This window comes from Gopherus evgoodei, chromosome 2 (genome assembly GCF_007399415.2).
Source record: "Gopherus evgoodei ecotype Sinaloan lineage chromosome 2, rGopEvg1_v1.p, whole genome shotgun sequence".
Taxonomy (NCBI): domain Eukaryota; kingdom Metazoa; phylum Chordata; order Testudines; family Testudinidae; genus Gopherus; species Gopherus evgoodei.
In genome coordinates, this window is record NC_044323.1 from 170,514,716 (window position 1) to 170,528,944 (window position 14,229).

The window sequence follows — 14,229 nt, forward strand, 5'->3', positions numbered from 1 at the left end:
CCTATGTGACAAACAGCAGCTTTGAAACAAACGGGTACTATAGAGAGCCCATGACGACAGAGCATTTAGGTGGTTCTGTCTGGTTATGCACTCAAGATGTCTCATGGTCATACTTGGTGGTATGCCTTTGTGTTGGTGTCTTGCATAGCTGTTAACTAGGTGATCATTTTGTGCACAACCTGATTGCAAATGTTCGCAGAGGAGGAAACATCTGAGTGGCAGAGTGGACACCATATGAAAAGTGAGTATCAACTCAACAACTACCAATTCCAAATTGCTGCTTCCACCTATTCTCACACATTCACAGCTAGTGAAAGTTGAGGTGACCTCAGTTACCCCAATGCATATCTTCTATGCTGTATAATATCAAAGCACTGGTCTGTTCACATTTACCTTATTGTGTTTGACTCTGTAAGGCTCTTATGTAAAGACTGTGCTAGGCATGGGATGAGAGCCAAGATTTTGCAGGTGTGTGATATAAACGCTGGAAGATGAGTTATAGTAAAAGAAAAATACAATCAAGATGGTTCCTGATGTTTTAAACCAGGACTTAATCACTGTTTTTATTTGCAAAAAATATATTTAAGGAATAAAATTAAGACTATTTTACCCCAGCTGATCTCAAAATGTCAATTTCCAAGCATAATCTCAGTCACAGGAAAGTAGAAAATTTCCCAACAGGATTTTGGCACTCCAGTCCATTAACTATTTACATTCCACAGGTGGACACTGGCTCACAGTACGGGTGAAAATTCAAACAACAAAAACAACACTCGTAGCTCTGTCACATGGAATGTCGTTTAGTTCTTCCCCAAAGTTCAATTCTCTTTGTAGTGAGCAGCTGGGCCAGTCCACTCAGCAGCATGATGAAGATGGTGAAAACCATCACAAGGACATAGTGGCTAATGCTGCAACAGAGAATGTTACAGGTCAAATAAAACAAACATATTTTAAACTTTTGTAGTGGAAAACTGAGTTAGTCAAGTAGCTTTGGTAACAATTTTATTACGTAATTATGGGTCCAACTATGTATTTTTAGTAAGGCTTAGAGGTGAACAATTCTAAGGAGACGATATAGTGTATTTTTAAGAGAGATGTTTTATCTACATATATGAAATTGGCTACCCTTTGGTTCATATTCCTATTAGTAGCTCATCTACTTCACTTTCATGTTCCTCCAGCACTCTTGGATGAACATTAAACAGCTCTGATGACTCACTGCAATTTAAATCATCACTTTGTTCTGACTCCTTAACTTAACAGTACCTAATATTTATTACCTAACCCAGAACTACTCTTTGAAGACATTTCCCCCACTGGTTAGTGTCAAACTTCATCACAGAAGTAGTTTAGCATCTCTCCAGTGTTCTTTTCCTGCACAATCATTCCATTAACTCTCTTGCAGGTTTCATACTTCTGATAGCATTTAAGATTTTTAAAAATTTGTATTTAGGTCCTTGGCTACTTGCCAAGTGAGACCCTTGCTCACCTCTTTTTGTACCTCTAACACGCATATATGTGATAGTATCAGAGCTAGAAATAAACATGTAAAGGGGAAAATCTGCTGGAAAAGGAATAAAAAGATATTAACTGAAGATAAACCCTAGTTTTAAAAAGATTTAAGCAGTCTTGACATTAGTTAAGGAATCCACACAGCTGCAAATGTCTGGGGTGATTACTATCAGTCACAGTGAGCAATTCTAGATCTACATCTTGAATAACACAGTTGGGTTTGGGTTACTAAATTCAAATCCAGCTCTTCCCAAAATTATCAGGAGCTCAGATCTGGAATTTGGAGTCAGTCCATTAGGGAAACAATAGCCAACTATGAAGCCTGAATCAAGAGTCAAACTTTCCCAGTATTTTGGAACTAGTGTGGCTGAGGGCAAAGGGTGCTGGATAGTGAGCCAGGAGACCTGGTCTTTATTCCTAGCTCTGCTACTGACCTATTTTGTGATGTTGGACAAGCCACTTCACCTTTCTGTGCCACCACGTCACCTCCCACTTTTTGCCTGTCTTGTCTATTTAGATTGTAAGATCTTTGAGGCAGGCAGTGTTTTGTAAGTTTGCACAGGGCTCATGCAATGGGATTGTTATCTCAGTTGGGATCTCCAGATGCTACTGTAATACTAATCAGGTTGGGAGAAGCTGGGAATCTGATGTGGCCATCTCCATGTACTTTCCCCAGGATTATAAGCACAGCTCTGTGTATTCCATAGTCATGGAATTTACTGTAGAATCCAGCCCTTGCTACAGCACTGTGCTCCAGAATCTAAGTTCTCATGATTAAAAAAACAAAGAAACAGAGATTACTCATGTCATGTAGTAACTGGAGTCCTTTGAGATGTGTGTCCCTGTGGTTACTCAACTTATGGTGTGCCTGTGACCAGAGATTTTTGGTAGCAGTGCTTGTTCAGCCCGCATGCACCCCGGGCCTCATGCCAAGGCTATTTGGGGCTGTATGGGCGAACCACCCTCAGTTCTTTCTCCACTGCAAAAACCCACAAGGCAGACTCTGAAGAAGACAGGAAGGAGGATGGGTAGTGGAGCACTCACAGGGACACGTATTTCAAAGAACTTTAGTTACTACTCAAAGTGAGTAACTTCTCCTTCTTCTTTGAGTAGTCCCCCCTGGGGGTACTCCACTTCCGGTGACTCCAGAGCAGTACACCTATTCAGGAGGTGAGAGATTTGGAGCAGAGTCCAATACAGAAGAAGCAGCAAAGAATCCTGTGGCACCTAGTGCCATGGTGCCACAGGATTCTTTGCTGCTTTTACAGATCCAGACTAACACGGCTACCCTCTGATACAATACAGAAGAGAGAACTTCATTGCCCACAGCAACATCTGATTTTGCCGCAGGTACCAAAGCATAATGATTAGAAAAGATATGAACAGATGACCAAGTTGCTGCTCTACAGATGTCTGCAACTGATACATCCTTAAGTAAGGCTATAGACAGATCACTCACAAAGAGGCTTGAACATGAGTTCTGTCATAACAAATCTTAATATAACCAGAAATCCATTCTGATAACCTGTTTCGAAATTACCAAACCCTTGCTTCTGTCTGCAATGGATACAAATAACCTAAATCTTCTAAATGGTTCGGTCCTATCTAAGTACAGGGCTAATGCCCTCCTGATACCTAGGGTATGGAATACAGTATGGAACCATACAGTACAGTGCAGTTTTGTTTGGGAGATGAATGGTTTAATATAAAATTCTGTGGACACCTTAGGTAACAATCTTGGACATGCCTGTAAATGAGAGGTCTTGAATACCATATAAGGGGGGAGTTGCCATTAAAGCCCCCATTCTCCCATCCTTCAGGCAGAAATGATTGCTACCAGAAAGGCTGCCTTTATTGATAAATCTAATAGAGAACCAATAGCTAGTAGCTCAAAAGTATGTTTCATAAGGCAATTAAATACTATGTTCAAGTCCAAGCATGGAGTAGGATTGGTAAAGAGTTTCAACCAACCAATGAACAAGGTCTTATAGCATCCGAAAGGAAGGAAATCGAGTTAGATGTTGCAGCTGTAAGACCTTGTTCATTAGATGGTTGAGACTCTTCACCAAGCCATTAAATCAGTTGCTTGGAGGACATGGATGGCTGAGAAGATGTAGCTGAAGATGAAAGGAGGTTTCTTTTTTAAATATCTTCGTCTCTTAACTGAGGGTACAGAGGGTTTATGATATGTTGACTAGGGGGCTGGATGTACTATTTTTTGCCATCTGGACCTACTAAGTCTCCTTTTATTTACAGGAGTGTAAATATCTAGGGATTCCAGTATGGTTCTTGAATCCTTTAAAGTGTGGAGAGATGTATCCACTGACTCCAAGAGCTTGCAACTATCAAAGGGGAGGTATTTGACAGTACTCTGAACCTCTCTTAGAAAGCCTGACACTTGTAGCCAAGATGCTCTTCTCATGCCTTCTGCAGTGGAGATAGACTGTGCTGCAGTATCTACCACAATTAAGGAGGCCTGGAGCAATGTTTTTGCCAGGAACTGACCCTCTTGAATAATGTTTTTAAACTGGTTCTGATGTCCTTCTGGCAGATGCTCAATAAAAAAATTGAATGTTATAATTTAAGTAGTCATATTTGGCCATGAACACTTGATGGATTGCTATCCTGAACTGACATGTGTCTGAAGCGCAGGGTTCATGACCAAAAAGACTAAGCCTCTTGTGTTCCTTTATGTACAGATTGGACTTTGAGTTATGTTGTCTGCATCATTTATTAATGGTCTCCAACATTTGGCATTTGGAGCTGGGTGAGAAAACAGAAACTCCAATTCCCTAGCTAAAACAGAATACTTTTTATCCACTCTCTTGCACACACACAGTGCGGTAGCAGGGTTTTCCAAACCATCATAGTAGGCTCCATTAGAGCTTCATTCACTGGAATAGCAATCTTCATAGATGTCGAAGTGTGTCAAATATCTAGGAGTTTATGTTGTTACTCCTGAACCCCCTCGAAGGGACTCTGCCGTCTGTCAGCATCCTGAAACTGCTTAACCTCATCTGCAATAAAAGGTGGTGGAGACATGATAACTTCATCAGGAGATGAGGAGGAAATATTAATAAGAGTTGTCACCGCCTTATCGGCCCTTGCCTCTTGCTCCTCAAAGGTCTCTTCCTCTGGCACAGGTGATGGTAAAGGGGATTCAGGAGAATGGGCTCCTCTCTGTACCTTCTGGTGTTGTGAGGACCTCAGTGTAGCTTGTTAGTGACAGCATGCCCATGGAGCCCAGCAAGGCCACTGAGGAGGCACAAATGGCATAGGTGGAGGCAGCCATCTTTGTTCCTGCCATGTGAGTGTCATCTGAGGTTTCTCCTCCTGGAATATGTCAGGATAGGAGGGAAAGTGAGGTGTCCTAGAATAGGAAAGGGAGCCCTACACTGAAATTTGAGAGTTTGATGACTCCTCTTCCGCATTCTTTAAGCAGGGAGATAGCTCTTTGGCTTGCAGAGTAGCTGAGGGTGAGTGTGGTGTTCTACGTGATAGAGGGTTTGGTGACTTAGAAATCTTGACATTGACAAATCCCCAACACTTGTTAAGAGAGTAAATTCTGGCTCAGGAGATATCATCAGACCATTAAGATACCTAGACTCTTGTGGTACTGATAGTAACAAAGACTGGACCAAGTGGGAACCTGTGGAAGATGGCTTCAGTACTGATGCAGCTGGTACTGAGTGGTTGGTATGGGATTCCCTTGGTACCATAGGTAGGTGAGCTGTCTTTGGTATCATTAATTTTCTTATGAGTACTGAATGTTGTTCAGGGATGGGCTTGGTCTTTTCTAGCCTGTCTCTGCCACTCTGGGTATGGGTATAAAACTCAGTAGTGAGTCTGTTTTAGATTATTTACACCTCTTTGCCTTTGCAGTACTGGCCTCACTCAGGGATTATTCCGATTTTACATAAACCGGTTTTGTAAAACAGACTGTATAAAGTCAAGTGCACGTGGCCACACGAAGCACATTACTTCGGTGGTGTGCGTCCATGGTCCGAGGCTAGCGTCGATTTCTGGAGCGTTGCACTGTGGGTAGCTATTCTGTAGCTATTCCATAGTTCCTGCAGTCTCCCCCGCCCGTTGGAATTCTGGGTTGAGATCCCAGTGCCTGATGGGGCAAAAATCATTGTCGCAGGTGGTTCTGGGTAAATGTCGTCACTCATTCCTTCCTCCGGGAAAGCAACGGCAGACAATCATTTCGCGCCCTTTTTCCCTGGATTGCCCTGGCAGACGCCATAGCACGGCAACCATGGAGCCCGTTCAGCTTTTTTTTTTTTTTTTTACTGTCACCGTATGTGTACTGGATGCCACTGACAGAGGCGATACTGCAGCGCTACACAGCGGCATTCACTTGCTTTTGCATGATAGCAGAGACGGTTATCAGTCGTTCTGTACCAATGAGACGTACCAATTGTTCTGGCAATGAGATGACGATTATCTCTCGATTCTGTACCATCTGCTGCTATCATGGCTGCCCCTGGCTGAGGTCGGCCGGGGGCGCAAAGTCAAAACTGGGAATGACTCCCTGAGTCAATCCCTCCTTTATGGTATCTAAAAATGGAGTCCGTCCTGCCTAGAATATGGGGCAAGAGTACTAGAGAACCAGTGTATCAGAGAACCAGAGAGCACAGCCGCTCCGTGTCAGATCCCGCAGAAATGATGAGCTGCATGCCATTCACGGGGGGTGCCCCTGCAACAACCCCACCCGTTGCTTCCCTTCTCCCCAACCTTCCTGGGCTACCGTGGCAGTGTCCCCCCATTTGTGTCATGAAGTTATAAAGAATGCAGGAATAAGAAACAGTGTCTTGTCAGTGAGATAAAATGAGGGGGAGGCAGCCTCCAGCTGCTATGACAGTCCAGGCAGGACATTACGCGGTGCGGGGGAGAGGAGCCCAGCATCCCACTGCTATGATAGTCCAGGCAGTACAGAATCTTTTCTTTACACATGAAAGAGAGGGGGCTGATTGAAGCTCAGCCCCCAGTTGCTATGATGAGGACGGTTACCAGCCATTCTGTACCATCTACTGGGAATGACCAGGAATCATTCCTATTTTTACCTTGCCCTCTCCCCCCCCCACCCCGGCCGGCCTCACCTGAGGCCAGCCAGGAGTACTCAGCAGCTATCAAGCATATTGTACTATCTGCCACCGGGAAGGGAAGAGGAGTGGATACTGCTCTTTACTGCCGCAGCATCGCGTCTACCAGCAGCATTCAGTACACATAGGGTGACATTAAAAATAGTCAAGAAACGATTTTTTCCCCTTTTCTTTCACGTGGGGGGGGGGGGGAGTAAATTGACGAGCTATACCCTGAACCACGCCGGACAACGTGTTTGAACCTACAGGCACTGGGACGTCAGCCAAGATGCAAATACTTTTCAGAGACTGCTGTGGACTGTGGGATAGCTGGAGTCCTCAGTACCCCCTCCTTCCCTCCATGAGCATCCATTTGATTCTTTGGCTTTCCGTTACGCTTGTCACGCAGCACTGTGTAGCCTGGAGATTTTTTTCAAATGCTTTGGCATTTCATCTTCTGTAACAGAGCTCTGACAGAACAGATTCGTCTCCACATACAGCAATCAGATCCTGTATCTCCCGTATGGTCCATGCTGGAGCTCTTTTTGGATTTGGGACTGCATCGCCACCCGTGCTGATCAGAGCTCCACGCTGGGCAAACAGGAAATGCAATTCAAAAGTTTGCAGGGCTTTTCCTGTTTACCTGGCCAGTGCATCCGAGTTTGGATTGCTGTCCAGAGCAGTCACAATGGTGCACTGTGGGATACCACCCGGAGGCCAATACTGTCGATTTGCAGCCACGCTAACCCTAATCCGATATGATAATACCGATTTTAGCGCTACTCCTCTCATCGGGGAGGAGTACAGAAACCGATTTAAAGAGCCCTTTATATCGATATAAAGGGCCTCGTAGTGTGGACGGGTGCGGCGTTAAATCGGTTTAAATGCATAGTGTAGACCAGGCCTCAGAGTCTTCACTGAACGCCCCGTGGGATCTGAATTACTTGTAGCCTTCTTGTAAGATACACTCCTGACCTGCTTCTGCTTAGTGGCAGATGTAGATGAGGAGTTTCGTAACGTAAACGTACTTGGTTCCACAGTACCACCTACCTCTCTACCAGTCTCCAATGACAGAGACATCAGTGGAGACCAGGCACTAGCTGAACTGGCCGGTCTATGTACAGGTGATTCTCTGCTTCTCGATCCAAAGCTGGACATAAAGCTTGATCCATCATTAGGAGTTTTAACTTAATTCTCTACTTTTTCAGGATCTACCCTTGAAGGAAGTGCAGATCTTGCACTTACTGGGGATATGAGTATCACCCAGACAGTGGAGTGTCTGTCACTTATCCAAACCGTCTCCCAACAGGACAGGCACCTCTTGAATCCTGGAGAGCCTGGCATTCCGAGCAAAACTAACAAAAATGTAACCCTTAGAAGAAAAAAAATCTCCTAATTATATAATTATCTCTGTGAATGAAAAGTTTTGTTTTTGTTTTCAGAAAGAAAAAAACAGGAACAATTGTTCCACCAACTATAACACTATAAAAAACTATAAGGTATCTGAGAAAAAACTAAGTCTTAGAGAATAGGCACACAGGAGAGTCTGTCTCAGGTCAAAGGTAGCTGAGAAAGAACTTTGAGCAGTTGGCCTGCACACCCCCATATAGCCTCAGCGCAGGGAGCAAAGTACATGCACAGGCCAAACGGGCACAGCTACTAAAAATTTCTGATCAAAGGAGCACGGCGCAGGCACACTTGAAGTGGAGCACCCACAAGGATACTGCTCGAAGAACTGTATTTCTTATCCTCACTATTGTGAGGGAAACCTCAAAATGAACCACATGTAAAGTGATAAACATTGCTTTATACAGTCAAACAATGGCACTGAGGTGATTTTTGGTCTCAACAGTATATTAAACTCAAACCTAAAGATGACAATTTAAGCATCAGCACTTAAACTCAGTGCTGATCATTTTAGCAGAAGCATCCAGCTATGATTGTGTTTATCACACAATCAGAACTTCCCTCACCTTGCATGATTTCAAATGCCCCAGCTACTGTCTTGTACTCAGTTACCAAATCCTCCAGCTTCTCCTCTGGCAAGTACTATGATAAATGATGGGTTGTCAATACAAAATCTTTAGCACACTGGAAGTGTGGAGACAGTATTAAATACACTAAATTTATTACCAATCAATAAAGGCTCTGATACTGATGGTGCTATTCATTTATAATAAATTGTTTTTTAATTCTAAGTGAAGTGGCTGCAGGACTTTTAGTTTGCTACAGATCCATGTGCAAAAGTTAAAGCCAGATTGTCGTTGAGTACACAGACCTTAGTTATATGGCTATTTATGGCAGCTGAGTTTTAGTTATCTAGAACAAAGACTATAGTAACAGTGACAGGCAGTGATTTAGTGTAGTAGTTCTTGAGGTAAACCACCAATCATCAAGAGATGTGATGAGTTTTCTAAACTCATTAACATTTCAAACTAAGGATTTATAAAAATGACTGTTCATCTATGCTTACTATGGTATTCAGAGACATCAATACTTTTGCAAAAGGACTACTGAAAACATTAGTGTTTTGTCTTTATAGACGTCCATACCTCCTGGTGCATCTGTTTCTCCATCTCTCTCTTTCTATCTCTCAACACAGATGGTTCTTCAGAAAGGGCAGGTTAACTTCAAACTCCATGAAGTCTGAGTTTATTTACAAAAAGGATTCCATGGCCCACTTGGAGGTTTAATGACCTGGAATTTTCGCCTAAGGACTCATTTTATTTGACACTGCAGCAGTGAAAGCGCAGTGAGGCTCACCATCCTGATGCAATCAATCTTTAAGACACACCCCTCCCCCCAAGGTTTTGACAACCTCAGTTCAAGACTTGAAACCAGTGGGGCATAATTTAGTTCTGTGAAGTGTAGAAACACTGGATCTTAACTTGGAAAGCCTGAACACTGACCAGAATGGAAGAATAAAACTATTACCAAGGTTTCCATTGACAAGGAAAATCTACAAACACCAGGCTATGAATGCAGGAGTTGGTCTACCCAAAACTGATCCAACTTCTACCATACCAATTTTTTTCTATTGCATTTCAATTAAATAAGAGATAATAATTGCTAGACTTTATATTGCTCAAAATATGTATAAATGAAAAAAAATCAACTAGCACATATAGCCGAGGATTCAGTGATCATAGTCCAACTGAGCACCCTACTTTAAAGCCTCATAAAACTGCAGATTGGATTTGTGCAAGCTACCAATCGCACATACTGTAATTAAAATATAAGTACTTCCTAAAGGGAAATAAATGGTAACTCACTGAAGGTTTAGATTATGTACGAGGAGCCATTTGTCTCATATTGTTTCTCTGAAAGAAAATATCCCCCATTTTAGCTAAACAGACACTATACTACATGTTTTATGCCCCTGCTATGCTTCTACAGAGAATGTGCAAGTTCAGAAGCTGATAATGTTAAATCTGCTTTGTCAAAGTGCACACGGCATTACTTAACATCCCGGTCAGCACACTTCGGACTCTGCCGTTCACAGGAACACTTGCAATATCCAGATAACATGACTCCTTCTCAGGAGAAACTTCTAACCCTGACTAATCCGTCTGTCTGTATTATATACTTGTTCTAAGTTTCAGTGTGGCAAAAGAAAGTATTGTAATTAAAAGCAAAACAATCACACATAAAAAGCAAGAAAACAACTTTTCTCAACATTATGAACCAAAAGCTGAATCCTAGCCCTACCTGCCTCCATGGTGTGGTCCTTGCCAGATATAGGCACAATCCTGATCAGGGATAGCTCTACAGCACTTTAGTGTTGCCAGCTCTTGTGATTTTATCACAAATCTCAGGTGATTTTCTTAAAGCCCTAGCCCCTGGAGTCTTGTGATTATGTGAGAATTTTGGCTTTCATGGAAAAGATAAATGAAAGTTTCTAGCCCTTGCAGAAGCCACATAAAGAAACCTAAGATTTGCTGTTTCAGAAATAATTTTTAAGCCAATTTCAACATTGTGTTGAGCCTGATTCACGATTTCTCAATGCTCTGTGATGGCAATACTGCACTTATGCAGTCACTTTATTTTTCCCTACTGCTCAAAGATTGAGTCAGAGGCTTTGACACACCTGGTTGCTAAGAGATGATGTTGCGGAAGCAAAGGATATTAATTCCCTGAACTGACTGATATGTAGCTAAGGAGAAACGCTGCACACCACAGATTCTCCAGTCACTCCCAGGTGACAGCTTTGAAACAGAATACAAGGCACAATCTAACTGAAGGATCCCCGTATCCCTGGTGACAAATAATGAGAGAGGGGAGAAGGATTGACACAGTAATAGCCACCTGCCTAAAATATTTTCTACTTTTCATAATATGGGCACTTGGATACCGATTGTATCCAATAATTTGGATGCCTCCTTTCTTGCCCAGATGCAGCTCCACGGGCATTATTACAGCCTTACTGCAGTAAAATAAATGAGCTCAGCACAAGGAATGGGAGGGACTGGGACACAGGGGGCTGCTTGAGGGGGCAGAAAGCTCATTTGTTTGAACTTCCAGGCCTCTAAGAAACTCCCTGTCCAGGACTTGAGAGTGAAGAATAATGCCTCCCTCTCCCTCTTTGCTCTGGGATTGACCATCCTTTCCAACATCAGCTGACTCAGCACAGTCACTTTAAATGGCAATAAGAGGCAAATATATACTATCACATAGCTGCATACACCAGACCAGGACTTGTCTCCAAGGGAACTAGTGTCACAAAAAAATGATTTTTTTTTTGGTTCCTTTCCATCACAAGAGACTGTTAGTTAACACCATTTCTAGGCTACAGATGAATGACTCTTTCCAAGTTATCTTTGAAATACACACATGACTACTAAATGCAATAGATAAAGTCAAACTACAGTTGCAAGGTATTAGCTGCTTGCTTTTCTCCATAGTGCCAGCCCTTTAAAAGATACCAGAGATTGGTTCCTTCATGCATTTATAAAGAAAGGAAGTGTAGGTAGTATTACCGAAATGTTGGGTCTGCCTAGCTGAGAGCCAATGACAGCCAGACAGGGATAAGGAAAGGTTGCTTTATTCTGCAGAAGAAAGGAGAGTTCTGTACCTTGGTACAAAAAACTCTACTCCATACAAAAATCAAGAATTTTTTATACACACTCACACACAGGCTTCGGTCGTGTTAGCATTTGATTGGTGGTTAGCAAACCCTGTACTTCTGCAATCTGCTCAGCAAAAACCAGCTTAGGACCAGCTTCAACTGCCTCAAGACTGATAAGGAAAGACAGTTCAAAAGTTCAGGCTACTGTGTCTGTGAGATATCCAATTTCTCCTAATGGTTGCCAGCTATTATAAGGCTACTAGCTGTTAGGGAGTCGCTGCTGACTGTCACAGTAGTACTATATCCATTCCTTGCATGTTGCACTACACTGACTGAATGGCTGTACTTCTTAGCTAAAATATCAGAGATTTGAAAGAGGAAAAAATCATGCCACAAATACAGTGCACTGCTCTAGCCAATTAAATGTAATGCTAGCCCAACTGTTATCACATACTGGCACTCTGCGAATATATCTGAGGATATCAGCAACTAGTACTGCAGTGATGCAGAGGCAGCTCTGCTTGGAAAATTAGTTTAATGCTGGGATAATGCTGTTATTTTAAAAAAGGAAGAAAAACTCTCAGAGTGAAAGGCAGTATTCAAGCTGTGACAGTGGGGAAAGTCTTAATATCTACATGCTCAAGTGCCACATCCTTGACTGAGTCTGTGGTTACAATCTATGACTGGTAATAGCTAATACAAAATTACTTTATCTGAGCTCAAGGTAATTCAGAAAAATAACTGTGGGGTTTTGGGCTTCAGGTGAGAGATCCTATAAGTTAAATATGTGTAAGGGAATAGTATGCAGCATTGCTGTATAGTAATGGGACAGGATCAAGTTGGGGCAATGCTTAAAAAGAAGAGGAGTCTAGACAGAAGGGTTGGGATGGGAATACAGTCATGGCAATGGAAAAAAGGGTAGAGATGTCTAGAGGAAAGGCTTAACACAAATGGGGCTAAGGACAATATGATGTAAGGAGGGCCCTCTCAATATAAAGGTGAGTGTCTTGGAATGTGATGATCAGGGCTGAAGACCAAGGCTGGGGCTGGGCAGAAGTCTAGGTAACAGGAAGGGGCACACAGTTGCCCTAGAAAGTTTAGAAAGGAGACACTCATCACAACAGGTGTTATTCAACAGTCTGTCTTCTTCTTGTCATATAACAGAGAGATGGATAAGGTAAGGGGTGAGAGATATGCAGGGAAATGAGGAAGGAAACAAAAGGTAGAAGAGGAGAGGATACAGACAAGGAGGAAAAAAGGAAGAAAAGAGACAAATGGAGAAAACCCATCCTGCTCAGAACAGCGTTAGGCAGCCACAGCAGCATTTTTTCTCAAAAACAGCTGACTCCAGTATCTCGGGTAGTAGGAGAGATAAAGCATAGGCCTTACATAAAAGATACAAAAACTGGAATTTTAATGAAAATAAACCAAATGGATAGAAAGGAGGGATGTCAGTTTTTTTGGTCATTAAAAGTTTCTACATGACACATTTTTAACATATGGATGGGAATGACCCAGGTCCTTACTTCAGACCATGATTGTGGATTCTAAACCTACCACAATTTCAGCTTCTTACCTACTTTGGCCCTTCCACCCACTCACTCCCCCAACCCCAAGGGACTCCCATTTCACATGAAATGAATTGCAAAGCCAGTGTCTACCAAATGTTCACCATAAGCTAGTGATGGTCCAAAGTTCACCACAAGGGTTTTCTTGTTTCAGAGATCTACTGATAAACCGTCTCCGACTCCTTTCACCTGTTTCCCATTTTAAAACTTTCATTGTAATAATCAGGTCTAGAGTTTTGAATTTCCAAAATTACAACTACTTTACTATGCACACCAGTGAGTGCAGTGCATAGACATCTGCTAGCTATTTTACTGAATTGTTAAAAGCACAGGAATTCCACTAAAGCAATGGTCTCCAACCTTTTTAAGCCCAAGATCACTTTTTGAATATAAGGGCAACCAGGATCTACCTCACCACATCCCAGAGGCCCCACTCGTTCCTCAAAGCCCTGCCCCACTCACTCCATTCCCCGCCTTCCTCTGTCGCTTGCTCTCCCCTACCCTCACTCCCTTTCACTTCCAGGCTGAGGCAGGGGGTTGGAGTTCCGGAGGGGGTGTGGGCTCTGGGCTAGGGGTAAGGGCTTCCCTGTGTGGGAGGGGGCTCCAGGCCAAGTCTGGGGCAGGGAGTTGGGGTGCAGGAGAGTGCTCCGGGCTGGGGCAGAGTGTTGAGGTGTAGGAGGAGATATAGGGTGCTGGCTCTGGGAGTGGCGTCTGGGTTGGGGCAGGGGGTTGGGGTGTAGGAGGGGATATGGGGTGCTGACTCTGGGATGGAGGTCAGGGCTGGGGCTTGGGGAGCAGCAGGGGGTTGAGGGTGCAAAAGGGGGTATGGGGTGTTGACTCCGGGAGGTGGCTCAGGGCTAAGGGTTGGGCTGCAGGAGGGGGGTTGGGTGCTGGCTCTGAGAGGGGGCTCAGGGATGGGGGTTTGGGTGTGGCCTCCTATTGGTCAGCACTTAGCTCCAGCTGCTCCCGGTCAGCAGCAAGCACAGTGAGGGTAAGGCAG

General features: G+C 43.4%; 1 protein-coding gene across 6 annotated transcripts in view; it reads right to left on the reverse strand.

Moving 5' to 3' along the window:
- Positions 1 to 520: 520 nt before the first annotated feature.
- PIGN (phosphatidylinositol glycan anchor biosynthesis class N) overlaps positions 521 to 14,229 on the reverse strand; it is a 167,608-nt gene continuing 153,899 nt past the window's right edge. For 4 of the 6 annotated variants that reach the window (XM_030552252.1, XM_030552249.1, XM_030552250.1 and 1 more), the window contains one exon: positions 521 to 908. In XM_030552252.1, the coding sequence (XP_030408112.1) occupies positions 785 to 908 (124 nt within the window). In that variant the 3' untranslated portion in view covers positions 521 to 784. The remainder of the gene's footprint in view (positions 909 to 14,229) is intronic. The other 2 variants (XM_030552254.1, XM_030552255.1) reach the window with 1 other exon arrangement.